Source organism: Battus philenor, unplaced genomic scaffold, assembly GCF_028537555.1.
Source record: "Battus philenor isolate CCGP_79_NKW_IND1 unplaced genomic scaffold, ilBatPhil1.0.hap1 SCAF_28, whole genome shotgun sequence".
Classification (NCBI taxonomy): domain Eukaryota; kingdom Metazoa; phylum Arthropoda; class Insecta; order Lepidoptera; family Papilionidae; genus Battus; species Battus philenor.
Genome location: NW_027181691.1, coordinates 7,219,216 through 7,245,242, shown reverse-complemented (window position 1 = coordinate 7,245,242; position 26,027 = coordinate 7,219,216). Strand labels below are relative to the sequence as shown.

Genomic DNA, 26,027 nt, shown 5'->3' with positions numbered 1-26,027 from the left:
ATAAGGTATTCATAAACATTTTATCTCCAGATTAAACGTGATTATATGTGTATTAAAACGTAATGTTCAGGCGTCATAATTTACAATTTTATAACTGTTGAAGCCATAAAAATGTTTTACGTTTATCTGTTATTTTTAAACTTATAATGTTATTATTAATGAGAGCGTAAACTAATTATAAATTTATTTAATTACGTTTTACAGATATTAGTTTTCTGATATGGTTTTAGGTAAATAATTTGTATAAATTGAATTTTTAGCCATTTTAATTATCTTTTGTTTTTTATTTTATTGCCATAACTAAATAGCATTAATTACGTTTAATTTTATCCAAGATGAATGAAAACAAGTAATTAATAATATATACTAGCCATTAACTTTAAAATAAATAACCGTCTTAAAACTTATCAAATCATCATCTTGTCAAATCACCTATCACACAGGTGCCAAAATAAAACTGATCAATTTCTCAGTCTTCGCCAAATTCAAATACAGGTCATTAATATAGATCTCAACGATGACTGAGGGATAATGCTGCAAATCCCGCACCAACGAGCCATTCTACGCAATCTCAAAATTAAATCGTGCCTTTGTACCATTTGCCTTTTCTATGTTTAGTCGTCGGTAGAAGCTCGATACAAGTCACCGGCACTATACAAAATCTTTGGAGGAGGCCTATGTTCTAAAATAGTCGTCCTATGGCTAGAAAGATAATGATGATCAAACACAGATATCTAATAGATTCAGGCGTACTTTGCGGAACTCCATCATAAGTAAGAAAAAGGCCTAATATATAGCTACATCCGCTAGCAGTAGTCGTGCAATGAAGTGCACCGCCCGCCATCCCGCTGATAAATACGCATGCAGCAATGCGAATTACACAACTACCACCGTTAATTCACTCAACACATCTTTCACCCCTCCGAGTAATGTTACACCGATCAGTGCCAAACACCGAGTCATAAATCGGACTCGGTCACGACTACTGCTACATAACGGAAGTAGCTATTTAGTAATATTTTTCTTACTTAAACATAGATAACTTCGAACTAACACTATTATCCGAGAGGTCGAAATCCAATTAGATGGTCGGACTATATTTGATACTTGAAACAAAACTTTAAGCGCTTCGCCGTGCCTAAGAGCGAAATAGATGGACAACAGGACGAAAGTAGATAAAGGTTTTTCCCTGTCCAGGGGATCACGACCCTCAGCGATAATCATACCAATGCGACGGAGAGGAATATTCACACAAATAAATACAAGCGTCTCCTCGGAGAAAGCTTATCGGCCGTAATTTGCATCGTCCGCCCAGTTCGTAGTAGTACGGGTAGTACAGGTTTTCCAAAGATATTTTCTTTCAACCTTAAGAAACATTGGCTTTTATACACATATTGTGCTACAATAGAAAATGACAATGTTTAGTCACACTACAATTTTCGATTAAACTTAATATTTGTAATAAAACATGCTTGTGTGAATATTTAGAAAGACCTGATAATTTTCAATTTAGCTTTCAAGAAAACAGATTATATTTCGTAATAAGCTAAACATAACGGACTAAAAAGGTTAATAAAGAAACACGACTAGAGAGACGTATCTTCTTGTGTTGTTGAATATGTAATTATCGATAAATTTTAAACGAAATTGTCTTTGATACATAATTTACATATAGAACATAAGCGTGGTATTGGTAATATTTTCGCGTAAAATATATGTTTTTAATTCAAACATTCTATCGAAATTTACTTTATTTTTTTAAGGCATGTCAACAACGTAAAACCATACTTTAAATCGCTGTGTTCTCCGAATAATATGATAAGTCCGAAAATATTTTCTGGAGAAACGAAAAACTTAATATTGGTTATATCTCAAAAATTGATACGAACAGGAGTAAAGCTTTGTACTTTTATAATATAATATTTTTAATCTTATTTGTACTTTACCTCGTTTATTAAAAGGAAAAAAATATCTTTGCTCATCTCCGCCATTTTTCAACAAATAATATTAAAAGTTTTTTTTTACTCTCTGTAATTCCACGCGGATGAAGTCGGAGGAAAAATATTATTGTTAAAAAAATAAACATCACATGTTTTTTTATTACATATAACTCGTAAAGGGCAAGTTGTGTTATATACGTCTGATTTCCCGCAATTAACATGGAGAAATTCTTATGGTATATGACAATTCTCCGATGTACATTATTTGAACGTGAGACCATTTCTCTTATGTTGTTTGAGGGAACATTTTCGTAATTACTGTATTGTTTGTTATATATCTCGTTACCGTGAAGCTCTACGTTTTTTATGACTTAATATATGCAGATATATAATTATGTTTATTCTCAACATATTAATATACGCTACTGAAGATATCTTTCCTAACGAAAGCTATTGAAAGCATTTAACGTAAATAATCCGCCTATTTATGAAAATTAAAGTAAGTTAACTACTTTTTTTAATTACTTTTACCTTACTTATAATGACATATGCGTCTGTTCAATATATACACCTCCAGTGGCCTTGCAACTTGCCAGTCTAGTTAGAGTTAGAGAATGCGTAATCCAGCTGCGGTATCCCAGTGGTAAATGACTAAAACTTGTGATCAAGGGTCAGGGGTTAGATTTTAGACATACAATCATACATATAATTTACACTTTGTGCATAATTATAAAGGATTGTCACTACCCACAAACACGTTCCCAGACTATGGTACGATATGGCCTGGCGGTAATGGTATATATCCAGTATATATCTTAAGGGGAGGACTACGCTTTTCTATGAACGTCTGTGCAACGAAATCCTATTTATTTCCGTAATAATACTTTTTGCAAAAGGAGTTGCATAAAAATATTACTGAATATTTTGAATATTAAGTATGCAAACTGACGGTATCGGCCGTATATTGCTTATAGTCATTGTTCATTAATTTTAAAAAACTCCTATGAAACCACTAGATCATGTCACCTCTGCTGAGTTAGTTAGTAATGCTGTGACGTGCTTGCTCTCTGATTTTCGTGATCAATATTTAACAATTCATTCAAATTGCACCTTTATAAACAATCTTTGTAAAAAACTATTAAATATCAGAACCCTGTAAAGCCGAAAAAATATATACCGAACAGATAGGAAATACTGTAACAACTATTTTACGATCTCCGTCACAATATCACATCGAAAAATGTCGTTTTTCGCACCAAACCTCATAAGCCCGAAAGCTATAAATTTTTACTTTCTTTTTATCACGTTAACCTACTTACTTGGTCTATGTTAACATGAAATTATTGGCACCAAGAATGTAAAATATGTATACGTATCATTTTTGTATTCGATTTTCAAATTTTTATGAACTACTACATTTCGTGTAGCGATCATAAACCAATAGATGCGGCGTTCTAAGGCCTCCTACGAGGTGTATCAACAACATAGTCAAAGTTGGAAGTCGCTGAATATAAGGAGGGCAAAACTTGTCTTGTGGCGTTTATTGGGGGAAGCCTATGCATCGCAGTGGATTTCTATAGACTAATAAGATGATGATTATGATGACGACATCATTCATATGCATAATAAGTCTTTATTAGGTGTCTTTAAGAGTGATAAATGTGCAAAGATATGATTGTAAACAACAATAACATAACTTTTTTGTTATAATTTTCCTAATGAAAATTAATTTAAAATTTTATGAAATTATTGTCACGAGATTTACTTTATTTATGAAGATACTTTAACATAATTATTTGTTAACCTAGGGGCGTACCGATCATTCTAATTACGATCCTCATTAAACTTCTTACTTTATAAAATACATTTTAAGAAGTATGTTATAACGAAGATTCACCCTCGCACACTAATCTGAATTTGTCTTTGTTGCTTACGAGTCCCTTAATAGTCTGGTATTTTTAATGAAATGCGCGAAACATTCTCGGACTTTCATGAACAAAATTCATAACACGTTTTAAAAATAAATTGACAGAAAGTTTATTGTTCCATAAACAAATATTAAAAAGATAAGAATCCTTGGCAGTGATGTCGCCTGATTATTTTAATTTCATTTAGGCTATATCTGATAAAGTCTATATGTTTAAATCTGTGTTAAACTTTAAAGGATGTGTTGTTGTGTAGTTTCTTCCTGCTTCCTCTCAACATCTATAAAATCTTGCGAAACAGAGTCAAAAACAAAATTGAATAAAACATAAAAAGATAATTAGATCAATAAAAGTTATCTGTATAAAGACGCGTACAAATAAAAATATATTAACCTATTGTATTTATTCTTTGTATTATTTATATTATATTTTATTTTAAAGAAATCAAATATAATCGTAAGTAACAATAATAATGGTTACGACATAGGTAATGAAAAATGGTCCCTCATTTCGCTCAATGAACCGTAAAAAAGGTCAAAGCAGTAATAAAGGGATACATAAATAAACAACATAGCCACTTAGATTAGCAAGATGATGTGACAGAGGTCACATAGCACTCAGAAAAGATCTTAACTCAGATGGAAAGACAACCATCGTCAGGAGATACTGGATGCAAAAGGTCGCTTCCTACCAGTCCTTTTGTAAATCCAGCAGTAGATCTACAGATGAAATGATGATTATAATAGTGATGAAGCGGCAATATAGAGCTTATTACAAATTATCAAAGTCATTTTTTTTATATGACATTCCATACATGCCCCAAAAACATAATAGATTACATTTAATATATATATATATATATATATATATATATATATATATATAAAAATTAAAAGGAAACTTGTTAAATTTCCTGATCGCACGTGGTAAGAAGGCACTGCGAATATAATTAGTTTTAGTAAATGTAGGTTTTAACACGAAGCGTAACCTCAACCTAAGTTGTTTGTACGAACTCTTATCTTAACAATTACCTTGTACTAGAAACAGAACTTACTTTCTTTAGTAACTAGCCAACATTTAGTTATATTAAAAATTAAATATTGAAGAAAAATAAATAAAAGTATTGATCATACTAATCTCTGACAAATGTGGCGAAGGATATGAGGCGATGTGTAAATGAATGCTGTGAGAATGAAAGAAAATGTGGAAAACGAAAGAAGGAAGAAAGATAATTTATGAAGGATGAAAGAGAAAGCGAAAAAATTAAAATGTAATATGAAGAAAATAAGTATACAAAACAGGACTAGAAAATTGTATAGCTTAAAAATAAAGCGAAAAAATGTAATATTTGAGGAACGAGCGAAATGATAAATGAAAATTATAGAGAATTCTAGAATGAAAGAAAAAGAAAAATAGATCATATAAAAAGAGTAGTAAAGAATTGAAAAAATATGTGAAAAAAGAATGATAATATAAATTCCCTGCCCCGAAATCTGATAGGAGAGTACGAGTGGGCCTCAATAACAAGGGCCATTAAAAAATAATATTATATAATAAATTATACGCTCGCTTTTACTTTTTTTAATGCGTAGTAAATAATTTTTAAAAAATAATTTTCAATAAAGATGCTTTACCACAGCTAAATGCATGTGCTAATGCTTCTAGAAGTAATAGTAATGGCAGTCTGACAACAGAAATTGATTAAGTCAAAGTTCAACCCTAGTGCGTGTCTTGCGTTTTGTCAGTCCGTGAAGCATCAGCTCAAGCGACCTTGCAGAGGTCGATGATCTCTAAATAATATAGATTCCCTTGTAAAAACTGTGTTCAGTGTCTATCAATCACAATTTTTGTTATTTATTTTAGATTAAACCAATAAATAAGAGAACACTTAAATATTGTTACCTTGATTTTTTAATCGGAATATTTTAACTCAAAAATTCTCCTTGTTGGCAGTAAAGTCTGAGGTAACAGCTAATAAAACAAAATTTTCATGAATTTACTTAGTTAAGTACATATACACGTGTTTCATTTTTTTTTCATTTCACACATTGTATTTTTTATTATTGATCACTATATTACACATACACATACATACAGATTTACAATTTTTTTTTCCATTCTCAATTTCCTAGTTACGACATCGAATTACCTTATCTATATTTTTAATATTGTAATTATTCAAGCGTGCCAGCTATTAGTCTAATACATGGATGCACAGACCGCGGCCCACAGATTGAATACTGGTGGCCCGCCGACAGCAAAAATAATACTCCCGTACATTCGAAAAATATTGAATTCTAATTATTATCAATACTTTAATTACCTATACTTCAAGCGGCCGGCCCGCCATCAGTTCAGTCAGTAAGTCTGTGAAACCATGGTCCAATAGAAGGCATTTAGAATGGTGGTATAGCTACTTGTTTCGCCTATCTATATCAATTTATTTCCTATTTATTTAAACACACGTTCTTGTACAAATATTTAACAAAGCATTTTTTTATTTCTCGCTCTTCAATAAACTGTAAATGTTTATCTTTTGAGAATCAAACTCGGAATAAACGATAATAAGACGCGGGACTTTTCATTGCTGTTACCACAGTCTATTAATTACTTACCAATAATATTTACTTAATATCTCTTGTATAATCTCACGAAAAGGGAAGGGTTATTTATACTTGCTCTCTTCCATTAGCCACTTGCCTTCGTAATCATAAACAGATTATAAGGGTGTGCTCTTAAGTGACGTCCGTAATAGAGATATCATCCGAGATTATACTTAAGGCTGTATTTATTAAGAGATCATTAGGCATGATCCTGTTTTATGTAAGGGTCGGTTATATCTCAAAGCTAAAAAGCATTATAGAACTTTCTTATCATGTTCAAGTTGTTTTCTTGACTGCAAGATTATTTGATGTTACATTGAGATATCCTGCGTATAATAATCAAATGACCCGTAGAGTATTAGAAATAAAGATTGGTTTGTTATACCTTTCTCTTGACTTTACAAAATTAATAACTTTTAAAGGCAGCTGTATATAGTAATAAAAGATCTTTCCGTGGTTATAAACTATCATAAAATAAATTTAAGATCTTTGTTAAACAAAAACTTGTAAAAAAAATGTAAGTGTGAAGAGTGATTTTTAAGTGATAATACATAATATAATATAAAAATAAATTGCAACATTTCTATTATGTATTATTATTGGTTGTGTTTGCTACTACTATGTGTTTTGGTATAATGTGAAAATAACCACAAAAAAATCCGAGTTTGCTGTTAGCTCTTTTCAAATCGAGGCAAGCTTGGTATCCAATCGTTACGTTGTGTATCAAATTAGGCCCTTCTGGCATTCTTCTCCTGACATTCACAGGTGGTAAATAGTTCTAGGTTAATTATAATGAATTGAATAAACATAAATGTGAAATTCACTTATTCAACATTGAATGTTTTAACAGAACTCTTATTAATCGTCAACCTATTTGCAAGGTGTTAGTTATATTTATTGAGAAGAAGTTGGAAGAAACTCCACTATTTGGAATAGTTTTGTGATCTATAATTGGATTGAGGCTTTTTTCAGAATAATTCTTACAGATATTTAATAGTAAATATAAATTAAATTTGAAGGTATGATGCAATTATATGTTTCAATAAAAATAAAAACTGGTTATCTATGCTATTTCTTCCATCACTTAACGATAGCCATCTGGCAAAGGACATTCCATTTTTAATGCAACTACATAAATTGTACCTAAATTGCATTGTAGTTCATTACAGTACATTGATTTTGGAGGTTAATTAAATGTAACTAAACTAACTAAATGCCTTAAATGTCAAATTTTATATAGTTACGGTTACTATAAGTGTTTAGTTTTGTTTTTTTTTTTATCAAATCATAGAACAAATTTTATATATTATTCTAGAGAGGCAGAGTCCTTTTCTTCGGGGTACGTTTCTTTTACGTACATTTTTAAATACGTTCGAAAACATTTAGATATTGAAACATTACATGGCCATAACAGATATATACCAAGAACATATATCGTATTAGTTCACTTTGATCTACTTGGTATGTAAGCATTATGACCATCTATTCCCTGAAGGTCTTAGAACGGATCAGACCGGAACCACTATAGACGACTATATGTGTAGACGATATATATATGTGTAACTAATACGAGAAGGCTCTGATAGATGTTATACTAATATTATTATTATATTAAAATCGCAACTAAGTTCTCGTTGTCTGTGAAGAATTTTAAGTTGAAGAACGCCTTTTTGGGGGAGCTCTTTTTAATACTAGTTTCTATAGGTGATCGCTATAAAGGGTCTCAACTGGGTGATGAGATGAGTGTTTTAATACCTTCATCATTAGTGCCTCCCCCATAGATTTCTAATCGCCCAATGTCACTTACAAATCTGCTGTACTAGGTTGGTTACTTTAATTAGTCTACAGAGACTTTGTCTATAAAGATAGAAGTGAGATGCGACGTTTCAGCGATATAACTTTAAAAGTTTACTTTTATAACTCTCCAAACATATACCAGATAAATAATTTTAAGAAATATTGTATAAAATTTAGTTATAGTCATTATTATATTTAAAGTCAAAAAATATCTATATACATAGTAAATACAGTTACCTATAAAAAATCGGATAATATAAAAGGCTGCTACGAGACTCGCAGCTGAGTGAATAAAGATCCGTATCAAATAGCAACAAACCTTTTCCTGTCTGCGTTCAGTAAAAGCTTGAACACTAACAATACAAATTAGAATTAATAAAAAAAAACAGATTTCTGTTTATCGCTGTATATTTATTATCTGTGATACGTTAGATACAGAGAATAATATTTATTTCACCTCACAACAACAGTAATTAGTACTTATCGGTACTGTCATATTTTTTTTAATATTCTTTATTGTACACACTGGAAAACATATATTATAAATAGTTTTATTGGTTTTATAATAATAAATAAAAAGTACAATGGGCGATTTTATCACCCGAGGCAATTGCTTTCAGATAACCATAGTATGGAAACATTAGAAGTATAAATAATGTGTACGTAAGTTCAACACAGTCGTAAAAGTATTGGAGAAAGTTTGAACACAAAGACAAAAACTCCTCACTAGCCAATTATCCGTACACGAGGTGTTTATAATGTGAAATTGGAAAGTGCTGATACTGCATTAGCTTGATGAGTTCACTATCCTAGCTTTCAAAGCTTTATATTAAAGACTACATAAATAATTACATTCATGCAGGGTTAAGGCCTAAAATTAAACTATATTAACAACGTGTTTAAAACTTATACCCATATCGCAACGATTAAACCATGAATAATTAAAAGGTGGGAGAGTAAACTAGCGGCTCGCAAGCTGTATGCGACTTTATAAAGAATTTTTGGCTTTGATTATTTGTCGGATTAATTTATATTAACAACGAGGTTATGTAAATAATTTTATATTCTCTTCCCCTCATCTTCTACTCTAAAATTCGCGAAACTAATTGACGAACAATTATATGAAAAAATTAATTGAAAATGTTGTTACCGATTATTTGCCGAATGTTAAAAAATTAGCACAAGAAATGAAATAAATATGTTTAATTATAGGCATTCAAATTCTATACACATATTTTGATAGATGATAAAATGAGAAGCCTTATAAAATATAATATAAATGAAAATATAATAATAAAATGTAAAGGCTTATAAAAAAAATTAAATATAATATAAATGCATATGTAATAATTGCTTGACAAAATTCAAATTTTAAAAATTGGATTGAACTATCAAGAAGCTTAGACATCCTTGCTAAGTATATTATTATTTCTTTATTACTATTTATTACCTCTTTTACTTCCTTCCGAAATTATATAACATAAAATAAAATTGATCAAAATTTTATTTCAATCAACACAACTTTACATTTAGAATATTCTCCATGGATATGATCATAAAATATTTTTCAATACCTACTTATTTTTTATTAATTTTATTTAATATTATTTATTGTACACGTTGAGATACATTTAATAAGTTTTACAATAATATACAAAAAAGTACAATGGGCGGTCTTATCACACAAGGCAATCTCTTACAGACAACCATAGTATGGATAAGGTAAAAATACTAAAATGGGTAGTTTACGTGTACAAAAAATACATATTTAAAAACAAATGAACATAAACATACATAGACATACATATATAACATATATACTTATAATAAATAAGGTTTAATACATATTATAAATATAATACAATAATAAATATATACAATATATATCGCCAGATCAGTCAAGCGACGCAAAGGCGACCGCATACATTAACGTCGCAGATAGAAAGAATTACTCCCCTGTAACTTATGGGGTCGATAAGAACCGATCGTAAAAGTTAAAAGCAGTTTTCTAAAAATATGGGAACATTAACAATGTCATAAACATGTTTTTTTTAGTCTGAAGTAATTGCGGGTCGTTGGCACTGAGTGTTCGAAAAATAACCTTCTAGAATTACGTAGAAATACTATTTTTAAACATTAATTCTTATCAAGCAAATTAACAACTCGTATAGATATTCTTATCTATAAGCAAAGCTAAGCTTGACGAGTATGAAAATAAGTTCCAATTTTCAGAATATTTAGAAACTCTGCAGGCTCAGACAAGACGAAATACTTGTTGACTAACCTGTAAATAAAGAGATAAATAGACGAATGAATATAAGAGACATAGCCCTAAAAATTGTAAAATCGTAGTGGCAGTTGGCAGAACACATATCGCACAGAACAAATAACCATTGCAGCTTCAAGTTTCTGAACAGTAGACCGAAGCGAAGCGACGAACGTCCATCCAGACTTTCTTAAAGTTATCGGAAGACTGAACCCAGGCCGCTTCCAACCGTTCCTATTAGAACAGGTAGAGGCCTAAATCGAACAATAGTCGCCCTATGACTAAACATTCGTGAACTACAAAAGTTTTTCTTTGTTACGACTTTACCACTCCTAACTTGATCTGTGATAATGAACGGTTATCCATATTGAATACAGTGTTTCGAAAATACAAAAACGCGCCATTTTTAATCATCAATACGTAAAATTACCACAAATTAAAATATTTTCTTTTTTATTTTGAAGAAAGATGTGTGACGCAAGACGTTCTTGTTAACTTTCGAAGAACCTAAAGTAGGCGATAATTTACCAATAATATGATTCTCTTTCATGATGTTAAGGTATGAGATCGTATCGTCTTATTAGCCCAAATACCATGAAATGTATAGAAAATTTTCCTGCAACAACTCCGTATTTAATAACGTACAATTAATGACAGTTAAGATACAATACGTATATTATGCGAAACTTAAAGTCACTGAATCTTCTAATCTCATTACCAAGTTCAGAGGCTATGACAATAATTTTAAATTAGCATAACTCTTCTAAGTCAGATATGACGTCAAGCTATAGTTCTTGCCTCATAATAGAAGCCATTGAAAGCCTCAGCTGGAGGCTCTCTGTAGGTGGCATGCTCGACTCGTTACGCTGGGTAAGCATTCAGACTTTTACGACATCGTCACTACTACCTGTGAATGACCGAATGACATTGAACTTGTAATTATGCTTTATATTATTTTGAATTAATTATTCTGTTCCTTAAACTATCGTCATTGTCATTATCATCATCAGTTCTATTGTAGGACGTCTACTGCCAAACAAAAGCTTCACAGATTTAAAATAAGATCAATTGGATGCTTGCTGTATCCTGTGTTTTCTAATCACTAACAAAATCTATCCATTTTCACACTCCAGGCTGACACTGAACACACAGAAACAGTTATGTCTTTTAATAAACAACTTGGATATTTTTTTAATCGTAAAAATATTAAATAATTAGCATCAAAATGATTCCTGTTTTGATCAATATCACATTTGCAAAAATAATTAAATTAAAAATGTAAAGAACATTAATGCTCGTCAATAATGTAATCATCCTACGTAACATAATTACATTCGGTAAGCTCTTTGAACAATAACAGGGTGCTACTGTTCCAAAAAAAAATAATTATCACGACAGACCTACAAATAAAAATTTTAATTAATCTCATTATTAATTTTTATTTATTTATTGTTTCAGATTTCAACATCTTAGGAGTCTTTAAATGAAAAGAAATCAGTTTACCGGTGATGAAGTTTGAAATTAAATTTATTAACAATGAACGTAATAAATAGAAGATTTTTCGGCGGAAAACTTAGCGCACAGAGTAGATGGAGACTTACGGACAAAAGTATTATAGTCATATCATTAATATTTCTTTTTATTGCTAAGAGTAATTGTGAAAATTCATTCAAACAATCAAATCATGATGAAACCGAAACCAAAAGCAATGTGAACAATTTAGAAAATAACGTAGATATAAATAAATGCCATAATTGTGATAGTAGTAAAATTGAATCAAACGAAGAACAAAGTGACCTAACAAATCAAGAAAATTTAACAGACGAAAACAAACTAAAAAAACATAAATCTGAAGGATTTGTAGATCAAGTAATAAACACTATTAATACTTTTACAAAAAAATATATCAACGTTAACGAAACTGAAAAACATTTAGAAAAGGAATTTGAAAAAGTTTTAGACGATGTTTTAAGCAAAGATCGCTTTGAAATTGTCGAAGGTGTTGAAATACAACCTTTAGATAATAATAAAGAAAAAGTTGATTCAAATGTAGAAGGGAGAGCATTATTTAGCACGTACACCTACGAATACAGACTATTTCAAAAGATAAAGAATTTTGTCGAAACTCATATTCTTTCCATCAACCTGCCTCGATTGATTGGATTTAGAAGTAAATATTTATTTTTTATTTAACACGACATTTTCAATGAGTTTTGGTATGTCAATTATAAATAAACTATTTTTACAATTCCAGCTTTCGGTGTAAAGAAGTTCTTTTTACCGCTGCTAATTGGTATGCAAGTATTTAAAAGCATACTATTAGCAATGTTCCTACCCAGCATCTTGGGAAGTTTCGGCAAGATTCTCGGAAAAGGTGAGTGAAAGTTACATATAAACTTTTTCTTGATTAAGTAGTCAGAATTGGTTTTAATATCCTGTTATGACTCACAGATAAATAATTATAAAATGCAGTGACTCGTGTAAGAATTAAAGACATTTAACGGTCACAGTTTAAAAAGTATGTATACATGTTTGACTTTGTAATTTTTACCTATATTCAGAATTACTTAAAAAAATATAAATAACTACTTGATATTATTAATAAACTTTATTACTAGGCATTGCTTGTCTCGTAGAGTGATGTAGTAAAAAATAATATTTTGTATTGGTGTGGTTTATTTAATAATGCAATATAATCCTTATATATCTAAATGATCCAAGATAGCAACAAAATTAGCACATGTGCTAGTTGTTTATTGAGTTGAAATCTGTCTAATAGAATTAAAAATGTAAATTACGAGAAAGTAGTAAGAAGAATATTAATATTTTAAAAATATTTTTCCGTGCTCTACTGAAAAGTCTTCTTGTTTTTACCACAATAATGTAAATCACTGTCTTTAGTAAACATATTTAATGCAGTTACATTAATTTATTTTATTTTATTCATTAATAGGCTAAATATAACGGAAAAAGCTAAAGTATGAAATCAGTTTCTTTTTGTTAAATAAATCAGTAATGATTTTACGATGCATCCTTAATAATATGTATAATGGTAGAAATGTACATTATACTATATTTTGTAATAAAATTTAATATACATTTCACAAAGAATTTAAATTTAAATAATATGTTTTTATCGCGTTATTAAAAACCTGCTTATTATTAATATAAAAAGCATATATTAGAGGCGATAATAATTTTAGCGGTTATAAGAAAGAGTGTAGTGAGAATGGGCCTCAGAAAACACTATTGATGATAATAAAAAAAAATTTACTTCGAGGAACATATGTTTTTTTTTTAACTTACAAAAGGAGGAATGTATTTTATGTATTGAAAATTATATTGTTAAAATTACGTAAGAACTTCAAAAGCATTCTTCCAAACAATATTGACGTTTTTTAAAACACACTTGCAATCTTAAGCAATTGAAGCCTCTCGAACACCTTAAATACTTAGCTTTGATTCAGCAAATGTTTTTAAAGAGCTACAGAAAAATTTTGTGATGCTATTTTAAAAAAAATCACAAGACGACAAATCTAGGCTTCATAGTGACCACTGAATGTCACTTCTTTTCGATATAACTTTTCTTGGTAACGACTATCATAGTCGTACCAGATAAGTTCCCAAGAAAAGTAAAAAGAAAACAAAACAAACTGTATGCAGTTTAAAAAGAGTATGTGAAAATCCTTTGAATGCAGTCAGACCTTCACAGCGAGTATCTTCTTGTAATTGTATTTTGTAATTTTAAATGATTTTATTTAGTTCGACCGGTACAGAGTTTATTTGTTTATTTGAGTCTAAATTAGAAATTAATTTTTAAGCACCTTCCCGTTGTCAGATTGATCTGAAATTTGAATGACAATACAATATAATAAAATCAATAACATTATAAATCTAAGATGGCCGCCGATACAAAAAGGCGGATTACATATTTTTCCTTAACCCCTTCAATATGGGTATCAAATGAAAGGGCTACACTAGTAAAACTCGATGATTATGTCAAATTTAAAAATTCAAGATGGACGCCGTTCAAATATGGCGGACTAAGTACATATTTTTCCACAAACACCACAATATGGGTATCAAAAAACCGTTTCACTTAAAAGTTTTTTAAATGTATTTATAATAAGACTGTTTTAAGATTCTATTGTTATCAGTCATCACGCACGTAAACATTTCTTTTAGGCTTTATGTAATTTGAGTGACATTGTCATGTAAATAAGAAAAATAAAAAGGAACCTGACTAATCTTTACCAGAAATTTGCTTAAGTTACATTTTCAGCACAGCTAACAGCGAGTCCTTTCCGGTCCGGCTGATCCTTTGCTCCATTAAACCTGATTAAGGAATTAACCCCGTTACAACTGAGTGAACTTAATTTCAATGGGCCCTTTGTTTAAACAGATTTTAATATTTCTGCTGTTTTAGGCATCTCTCAAATATCCGCCGCATCGAGCCAGGCGAGTTACCCGCCCGCAAACGGGGACGACCAGAGCGCCTATAATAATGACAATAAGGACTTCATGGGCTACGACACGAACCAAGCAGGAAGTTATTCGTACCCGCAAGAAAGTCTTTACGAGGCAATGGCCGAAGCTAACGATGTAAACGATATGTCTAACGTCGATATGTCTAGGTAAATACAATTGCATCTACCTTTTTTAGGAATAACTTTGTAAATAGATTCTAAGTTCATTAAAGATGTTTCGTACTAAATTTAATAATAGGTCTCATAGTAAGTATCAATTTGAAGATTTCTATAGACACTCCGATTCAATTTTCAACGCCGAAGCTAATTATCTATTTGAATAACTTATTTAAACTTTGGTTACTGCCAATTTTTAGTATATAGCTAATTTGTTGTCAATAATTTGCGGTTCACCCTATCCAAAAATCAATGGTTTCAGAAATTGCAAATTACGTAATAATTATATATGTCTATGCTAAAAAAATTTAAAATGCATCCCTGAAGACATTATACTGGTCGAAGTTATTGGCCTGTTGCATTCCAATTGTAAAATAATGTGTCATATTTCATAGTGGTCACTTTATGTGATCGGAAATAGGTGCATAAGCTTTAAAGTTTCTTGCTGATTAATAAACAATACTTTTAACCCTTTAAAGTTAAATCTAATCAGTCTGTGTTACATTACCACAAAGACTTCTATTTAGGTTTTTATAATTAACATTGAATAAAAAACAAAAGAAGACATAAAATGTCGCCAATGGGAATAAATAGAAGGGGACAAACCTTTTTTTGAAGCGGCACTAGGAGTCGAGAGCATATTCATACATGCATTCAAGTTTATCACTAATTAGGTTATTTATGAAGTAACACTAGTTTTTGTTTAGTGCTGTTTTAATTATTAATAAATTTTATTTAAGCACGCTATCTACACAATAATATGTTTACATAAGTTGTACATAAATTTGCAAAAACTTAATTACTTTTGCCTATTTTACGCAAACATAGTCTTGGCCATAATTATGGTAGCAAAAGTCTTAAACTGTAGTTTAAAGTACTGAAATAAATCAATAAAAGGATATATATAGCGGCTCTACAAGAAATAAATTAAACTACATTTATTCTATACTAAATGGAATATCAAAAAGATAATAAAAGACAGAAGACTGTTGTATACATACACATTTTTTATTTTAAGTAAATAATTCTACATAAATAATTTGCGAGTATATTGATAAAAATGTTTAATGCCATAGCAAATTTATAATGAACAAGACATAATGGAACACCACTGGTTTTTTTTATCAAATCTTCTTCTCTTAAATTTTTTTGCTAATACACCAAAATAATTAACATTTTGTGCATAAATTATAAAAGATTGTCACTGCTCACAAATTAATTTCCAGAGGATGGGGAGCAACGTTCTCTGCGTATCATAACACTTTTACCATTACATTTGCTAACCCGCCATCCAAATGTGCCGATTATGTCATATTCCCATTACAGATATTTTTAAAGGAGGCCTATGCCTTACAGTCGGCATCTATGAGCTGAAACGACAGTGACACCAAAATGTAAAGACACCAAAATAACATGTAAAGAGAATGGCTATGTATATTACAAAAGTATTTTGTTGTAAAGTTATTTTATTAAAATTATAGTTAAAGTAGGAGACGGTATATTAAAGTTTAAAAATGATAGACTTGTATAAACTACGAAGCTGTTAAGAAAATTATTTTTTTATTATGTTTTTTTTTTGGTGTGGGTCGTCGATTCAACTTGTAAATACACCATGATCGCCATGCTTGGTAGGAGGGTTGGCGATCGCTATATGGTATTTTGGTACATAGAGGACGCTGCTGATGTAGGTGTTCAGGGACTTTTACAGGGACATAGTAAATTTGATTGCAGAACTGGGTTACATAACTAGCTCAGCTTTTATGTCTATTTTAAAAAAAATATATAAACCATTTTTAATTATTTCAGGCAAGAATAAATGATTATAATATATATGCTACAGCTCAACTTAAAATATTTATTTGTAGAGTCCTTATTTTATTCATTATTTTTATCTATTTTTACTGTAAATTTTATTCTATTTCTAGTTAATTTCTTATTCAGAGAGCAGTCGGTTATTTTATGTATTATATTTTAGTTTATCTACGCTATTTAGAAGTTTGATTGACATGTTAAATAAGTAAAATACTCAAATAATAACATTCAATTAAGAAACTGCGAATTCAATTTCAATAAGGCTGTGGTTACACTGATAGCAATAAGTTATATAAATTCATGCAGTTCTTCTTTGTAAGCCACAAAAATTAAATTTTTGTGGTTTACATTTCAAAAATCAGTGTTTTTAATGGCGTTTTATTGGGGCCCCTCGTCCCCTTACTATTTTTAGGACAGGTCCTTTATTTAAATTTTTTTCTACGTATACTTTTTTATTTGCACACTAATCTTTTATCCTTCACAATTTATTTCATTCCTTATTTCATTCTTTACATTTTCCGACACACTGTCCCATTTTCGTACATTCTTTCCATGCATTTTTTTATTTTTCATCATGTTAGGTTTTTTAATTCCTTTTTTTTTTAATATTTAGTGTTACATTAATTTTGGTACTTTAAAATCAGTTTTAAGTGATAATAATAAGGACCTTTTCAGGGTGATTAAATTAAAAGGTATTTTTTATTATATCTTTTCTTTTTAGTGTTGTGAAGATGAGACAAATACAGGGTAACATGAGACACTTCATGAAATTCTTTCGATGGTCACTTTGTAACTTTGTAGTATTTGTCGTCATTCCATTTGAGAAACACCTATGCTGGAAATGCGAAGTATCACATACATAATAATACTATTACACTATAATACAATTAATATTATTCCTAAAAAGTCCAGTATCTTTTCAAAAAACATTCTCGAATATCATGGAGTGAATCCCAAATGTAAAAGGATTAATGATAAAAAATATACATAAAATGTGCCACTGGACTGACACACATGTATACTAGAATTTTATTAGATTCCAATATCTCCCCTATTCGCAAATTTCATCAAATCATCTCCGCGCACAATAAAATCGTTCAACGAAAGGCAATCGATGTGAAACGTAGGGCCAATTTCGGTTTTACCCAAAACGGTTTTCACAATTCGGCATTCATTATTTAATTTTCATTTAAAAGATAAGAGAAAATAATTAACTTTCGCAATTCATTTGAAAATATTAATTTAATGTCATTCCTTCCACTAGAATCGTTATTTTTACTGCACAGGTTATGAACCCCTGGATTTACGCGTAGTTAACTTCGTCTTTATACTAAGCCGCCTATTCATATCTTAGACCTCGTTAAGCGCAGCATGATGTTTGGTGTCAAGACTGGACTTTCACCTTCGACTTACCACCTAGTCGCCAATAGTTGTTCTAAGTATATATGTCTTTTCTGACTATGTAAGCTAAAAAACTATAAAATTTAGACGGCACCACCAACAAAACAACCAATGACAGTTCACGGAAAACGCACCACCTTCAGCCACAGATCTCGTAATTATCTATATAATCTCAATCGACTTTCAAGGTTCTCGTTTCTGATTAGTAGCTAAATATAAACAAGATAGAAATGCTACTGAGTTTTTTTATTGAATAAATATATATTTGAATTGCTATTGTTACAAAGAATGAACATTTTAGATTTATTGAAATAAAAAAACTGTATTAATCATTCTGCAAAATTATATCATCAAGTTGTGCACAAGCTACAAAATTTACCTTTTTGGTACCTGCCTTAACGAGTGAATTTATAATTAATACGGTGATCCGATTATTCGTATTCCATTTTTAAAATACTAGATAGAATCATCATCATCATCCCTGTCGTTTGTCGTCCACAGCGGGGCGCTATACCTCTCGTCTTCTGATGATCTTAACAAATTCGTGTGCCCATCTAATGGGTGGACATCTTACGTTGTCAGAGTCGTAGTCTGTATTCTTCACTCCAGAAACTTTGGTAGATCATAGTATCATCATCTAATGAGAACCTATTCCTTTCTGATGATAAAAAAATTGTTAAGTTAATCTTTGTAAAAGCCTTTTCTCTTTTGTTTACTTTTTTACTAACCAAAAATAAATAATTTTGGAACCCAACACATATCTATTTTCTTTGAACTAATGATCACTTGTAACAATATTGTAGCATGATTAAAGTAATCCGTACGTAAATGCATAACATGTAGACATCGGCAACGAAATAAAATTAGGTATTCTAAATATATTTATACATTTTTGTATCTAGTATATTTTTGTATCCATAAATCGTTTCACTCAGGCAAATCAGAGAGTTTTTATTACTATATAAGATCGGGAATCTCGTCTATTGATTTATCTGCAAATGTCAAAGCAAATAAAATGGGAGATAGGAAATTGTAGCTCTTTAAGTATCAAGATAGAACTTCCGCACGCGGCGAGCCAATGTAGCGGAATATTTACATTGCGGAAATCTAAGAGTAGAATATATTTATTTGTTATACTATTTTGTCAATGAATAAATATAAGAAACTATCTGTCTCTATTTCGATAGAAAAATAGATAAATAAAGCGTAGTTTAGAATGATTACTTTATTTATATTAATTACTTTATAAAGATGGTTTAAAAATTTAATTTTAGATTTCGTACATAGCAACATTTAAGTATTAAGTGCATTATATTTTCGGTAATGTACTGTAACAAAGAAAATAAACGTTTTGATTTACTTTGTGGTTCATGTGAGAAAAAAAAACTTTGTTTTAGCTATTTATTTACATTTTTTTTTCTTTACGAGAACTTTCCTCTTGCGTTAATGAAAATATGAATAAAATAGTTATTTAGATTAGTAGAGTTCAACTCACACACTTTAGCTTTACTTTAGCATCACATTTGGCATATTTTTTTTTAATTTATATAGATCAAAAATATCATTTCAACCGCAGAATGTCTACTGCCAGACTTATGTCGCCGCCATAGATATTAATTATATCCGTTAGAAGCGATATGTCTCCAATATTAGAGATAGCCTTAAGAAGGTCGTCTATCCTCCTTAAAATTGAACACCCTATGCTGCACTTGCCGATCCGTGGTCTCCAATCCAGAACCTTAAAGCCTTAGCACATACTGTTCTTCGCGTTATGTTGCCTGTTCTTGAAGCTGCTAGAGTTTACAAAAAAAATTACGTTGAAATATCAGTAAAATATTAATGTAATAAAAAAATATAAAAATCACTTACGAATGATTTTGATAGTAAAAGATAGCATTGTACATATTTTCTATCACCTTTTATGTTTTAGGTAAATTTTTATTTTTTTAAATATATCCCTTATATTAATTAAACTTTATGACGCATTTTACAGATTCGGTGCGGGCGGACAGAAGGTGTCGTATCTGCCGACCAAAAATGGATACTACAAAAATCAAATGACTAACACCAACAATTATAAGGTATATTCCATTAAAGTTACAAATAATTAGTGAGACATTCTCATAGGTGCCCTTAAAATGTGTGTATTTTTTCCGGTTTCAAATTCATTGCTCTTACCACTGGATTATCGATACTTGTTATAATTTTCAAAATAAAATACGACTTAGTTTTTTGTGGAATCTTCTCAAATAAGGACGCATTTAACCCGATAAAGCCTTAAATGTCGATTGCCAATCAATATTCAACGACAAAAAATAATTTAAACAATTATCAACTACTTTGTATTAGTTCGATTTTGAGTCTTCGAGAGAATAAAAACGTAAGGTCAGCTTTAGCTGTGTAATTTATTACATTTATTTATATTTACGAATCGATAGTGCAAATTACGTTAAAGCAAGGTCTAATTTACACCGACCTTAATTTGTTCTCATAGAACCTGAGTCCGCTGAAGCGGGAAGGTCATAAAGTTGGCAATACGCTGTCACAAAGGAACCGCGGTTCATTACTGTCGGCTATGGGTTACTCAAACATACCGCCTAGGGAACGGTACACTCCATTTAACCATAAATTATACACCGCAACAAAGCTAAGCGATTTCTCTTTATGCGTATTCGATTCGTGTAATGACGTTTAATGAAATCATTGCCTATTGCGTATTCCATTTATTTATTATCAAAGGCAATTTTTTATTACCTTGGTTCCCATATATTTTAACCTTAATACTAACGAGCGCCGGAAAGTGACGTTAATAAAATCATGTATCGATTTTTTACAACGTGATAATGCAATATTACGTTCTATGTATTTACAACATATATAAAGTATTTTTTTAACAACTTTATCAATTTACGTTTACGTATTGACTCCATGATCCAAGTATATCCTGAACTGTGTAATTAGCCTTCTATTTATAGAATAAATCTATTAATATATAAAATATTAATAACAAATTTGATTATTTTTATGAAATAATTGTTGTAGTATTTCACGATTGAACTAAATAAACAAAAAAGCAAAGCGTGTATATCGTAATAGCGGTACAACAATAGATACAGACTTTGGTACATTGCAGTTAAATGTAAGTAACGTTCGCGGTTGGCAAGATGTGTCGTCCTGTCGGTTGGCTGAGGGCTTCTCCTTTGTACACAACTGCTAGAGAAACTGTTATTCGAACATCCATTCCTTTGCAATAGCGAATGGGATAGAGTATGGCCTTGTTCACGATCGTTTATGCAATGATTTTGCTAAACTCTGGTATTTATTCGTCCTCCATAATAATTTATGTAATAAACAAACAGAAAACCAATACCACATACACAAATATTTAAGTCATACTATATAACAGGGGTGGCAAACCTGCGGCTTCTTAGCCTCTGGGCTCTTTGAACGATTGTTTTTGGCTCGGATTGATTGTAGAAGTATTTCAATATTTATACATATTATCATAGTTCCAGGCAAATCGAACCATAGTACTCATTTGGATAATTTTTAAATACTGACTATTATTAACTAACTGACATTTGATATAATTACTGAGTGTTGTCGTCGCCATATATCAAATTAGAAATAATTATCTCTGTCAATTTTTAATATCTAAATTCAATAAATGTATTTTGTACTTCAGTACATACATTTTTAAAATACATATTTAATTGTGGTTCGCGAAAATTTTCATATTTCGAAAACATGACGCCGACTATCAATGAACTTGGCCACCTCTACCATAATAGTTAATACAATATCCTTACGACACATATAAGTCGAAATTGTGAAAAGAAACATCGCATTGTATGTACGGCTATGTATAATATGCTATGCGATATTTGTAACCAAAATTATTATAAAGAGAGGGAAAACATATTGTTGCCGTCCCTTTAAAAGTACAATAAGGGTCTAAATAGTCACTACGGACCCACACGGCAACTGAAGTGCTAACCTTCAAAAATCTGATAAAAAATAATACTTCGCAAGAAATAGGATTTAATATTATTCGCTGATATGCTATTTTAATTTATTGATACTCCGATATTCCATAAGAGCGAACAGTTTTCTTGAAATAAACGGGATATAAAATGTACTACGAAATAAAAGACACCAGACAAATTTCAAAGAAAATCTTGCGGTATTTTCTTAAATCAATAAATTTCACCAGACACTTCGCCCCACTTGCGACTGTCTGACACTATTGCAACATTGTACGCGATCGCTTTTATCTAAATTCCTACATTTTTACATTTTATATTAGCTTAAATTTAAACCTTATTTAAAACTAAACTTTTTAAAATATGGTCCTAATTCAATGACTAGTTTTAACCTTATCCGTGATAGTTAAGGGATATGTTAGATCCCCTGAATCGTCATCATCATTTCAACCATAGGATATCCACTACTGTTTTTTTTTTATTTCTTATGGCCCCGTATTGAGGACCTATTGTACTCCCTATCTTATTATAGGACAGGGTCTGATATTCTTTAATGATTTTTTCACTTTCTTTTCTTACTATTTCTGTACTTTTCTATCATTCTTCTTATAATCTATCCATCCTCTCCTTTCATTTCACAATTTTCTACCATCCTTTTTTGTACTTATTTCTGTTCATTCGCTCGCTTCTTCACTTCCTTCGCCTCGTTCCTTAAATATCACAGATCCCATTTCTTAATCTTAAATTAAAATATTTAATTACTTTTAAAGCTTATTGTGAAATTAAATAACACAAACGGAAACTCAAAATCTATATACATAAAATCTAGACTCATCAAATGTAAGTAAATTTATTAAGAAACGTACTAACGAACACAAAAATTTAAATAAAAACATTCCTTTGTTTTCAGATATTCCAGAAGATTCCATCGTCGTCAGTGATCCTGAGTAATTACGATCCGTTTTACTCACCACTGCTTTCCCGACTTGACGGCATCTTCGCTAGATTAGGTGAGATATTTAAACTCTTATTACTTACGCGTTAGAAGCTATTTTCATTAAGATTATTAAAATTTTCTGGTCCAACACCTACAGGTATATACTGTAAGCTACCAAACGACAATCCTTTGCGAATAGGCCGACTTGAAATTTGTTACAAGAAACTTTACGACGGCTATTTATACTAAATAGATTGAACCCCGGATTCCAATTCTTATTAAAATAGTTCACAACACATTGCTCTTAACTACTGCTTACGATGATATTGTTCTATTAAACGTTTATTACAAATTTACGTAATAAACGTCTTTCGTTTCTTATACATACATGTTTAAAAACTTTAAAGGAGTGAATGTATAGCTAATTTGCTGTCTATTAATATATGGTACATCCTATCCAGAAGTTAAAGGTTACAGAAATATTAAAAAACGTAATAGTAGTATAGGAAAAAACTAGTTTTAGAAATTCCAATTGCTACATATTAAAATGAAATATTTCTTTACTACATCTCTCTGCAGACTTTGTATTACGAAAACTTATTGACTGTTCGTATTACTATAGAAAAGATGCACATACGAAAAGGATCACTTTATATGGGATGTGTATATATATATGTACACATACACCATATATCTGTATTAGCCCCTTTACATCTTTTACACCAATAATACTAATGATCATCACGTATAGCTCTCAACAGCTCTTTATTCTTTATCACCATATCATAGCTTAAGCCAAGCCTCTGAAGTTTGTATAAAGAGAACCTTACCGTGTTAAGGAGTTCAAACAAAAGCTACTTGTATCTATGTTATAATAAAGTATGAAAGTATGAGATTAAAAACTTTAAACGAACTCTTCCAACTTTTAACTACCGGAAGAAAGGAGCTTTGTCTGCTTTGCTGGAAAATATCTAGTATTAAAGAAGAGACGGTTTAACACAAAGTGCTTGTAGATCTTTGATATCAAATTATATTAAAGGTTACTAAATAGTTGAGATATATTTATTTTAGATAATATAAAAGTTACAGTAGCATAAAATGAAATTTCTGTATCTATAAATATTCTCACAAGTATACGCAATTTGGCGAAAATTATTTATATCAAAATAGTTTCTAAATTTATAATTATAACAGTTTTGTTTATATGCCACCTTCAGATCATACACGACATATATTACACAACGTATACTATATGCTTTATATAATTGAAATAATATCACATATACATACTCAGTGCACTCGCTGAGACTTGCAATCGAAGGTTACGGGTTCAATTCTCAAGTCTTAAATAAAATTTACACTTTATGCGTTAATTATATAGGATTGCTACTGCTCAAACAGAAGTTTCTAGAGAATGGACAACTGGGTTCTCTGCATAACATAATACCACATTTTGATCATCAATCTGTCTGCTAGAGGTGACGATTATGGTATATCCCCCATAGATATCTCGGGAGAAGGCTTACGCCATGCGGCGGACTTCTATGGGCAGGTGTATGCATAAACATAATTTTGCGTAATGAATACGTCAATAACTAAAGAATAATGCAGAGATGCATTCGTGCAAAAAAACAATTATATTGCCAGCTCAGCATAGTACTGTTCTGAGAAAAAAAAATTAACGTCGCGCTGGTTTGTGGCAGTGACCACTAAAAATGTCCCAACTTGTGTGATATATAACTTGATATGAATTTTTTTATTAGGTCATTAATTTCTGTACAATGATTGATCGCAGGTCTAGCGCCATCAGAGAACGCCATTGACGACGGGCAGGGAATGAGCGACGCAAAACTGGAAGCGTGTCGTGAGCAGCTGATATGTCTCATGTACGCAAGTCCAGCCAAGTATGCGCCATACAGCAACCTCGTGTCTGCGCAGTTGAGCAGGTATGATAATACCTAAGTTAATAAAAAATGCTAAACCAAAAAATTTAAGTCAGCTCAACGAATTCGGCTAAGTTATTTTATCGTAATTTAGTTAAACTTTATGGAACAACAGTTGAAACACAACTTTACTGTTCTTTACAAACGTTGTAGTGCTTTTAATCGCTGTTTCTTGGTAGTATATCCATACTTCTTTATTTCTATGACTATGGTTGCGATGACTTACGTCTAATTTTTGAATTTAACTATTGGATCAGTAGAACAAATCTACGAAATAGAAACTTCTAGATTTGTTGTCATATAATTTTTTTGTTCATACCTTACGTTGTTCCTAATAGGGAATTGAACGAGCTTCGTAGGCCGGTATCTGACAACCCAGAGATATTGCGGTTCTTCCGATACATGCGTGCAGCACGTCGGGGTCAAGAAGGCATGGACTGCGTCAGCGCTCATCCAGCCTGCGCTACTAGCGCCACCCCATCCCACACGATGATCGCAGCGTACCACGACATCAATAAACTCGTTACCGCAAGGAAAATAAGAAAATAATTGGTAACATTTTTTTTTAATTTATCAATTTTCTATATTAAGGCTTTAATAAGTAAATATACATACATCTTACTTAACAATGTGAGGAGACTGAGAATATTGATAAACACAGATTTGCAGATAAATTCTACTATTAATAAAAATATATTTAAATGATAATACAGCTTATAAATTAGGTAATTGCACTCAATACTGAATATTATTAACAAAAAGTTTCGATAGTTTATT

The 26,027-nt window shown here is 30.7% G+C and overlaps 1 protein-coding gene across 1 annotated transcript; it reads left to right on the top strand.

Moving 5' to 3' along the window:
• The first annotated feature begins 11,305 nt into the window (after positions 1-11,305).
• Positions 11,306-25,799, top strand: Osi24 (Protein). Its single transcript, XM_068769290.1, has 9 exons — positions 11,306-11,401; positions 12,182-12,293; positions 12,342-12,701; positions 12,786-12,905; positions 14,958-15,165; positions 20,381-20,468; positions 23,281-23,380; positions 25,103-25,253; positions 25,589-25,799. The coding sequence occupies exons 1-9, from the start codon at positions 11,306-11,308 to the stop codon at positions 25,797-25,799; spliced, it is 1,446 nt and encodes a 481-aa protein (XP_068625391.1).
• Positions 25,800-26,027: the final 228 nt, after the last annotated feature.

What these genes read in the sequence shown, in the direction of transcription:
- Osi24 (XM_068769290.1), top strand. Translation starts at nt 11,306, where the DNA reads ATGACGTCAAGCTATAGTTCTTGCCTCATAATAGAAGCCATTGAAAGC. An exon ending in TGCTCGACTCGTTACGCTGG is followed by an intron (nt 11,402 to 12,181) that starts GTAAGCATTCAG and finishes TTTATTGCTAAG; the next exon opens with AGTAATTGTGAAAATTCATT. An exon ending in TCTAACGTCGATATGTCTAG is followed by an intron (nt 15,166 to 20,380) that starts GTAAATACAATT and finishes CGCATTTTACAG; the next exon opens with ATTCGGTGCGGGCGGACAGA.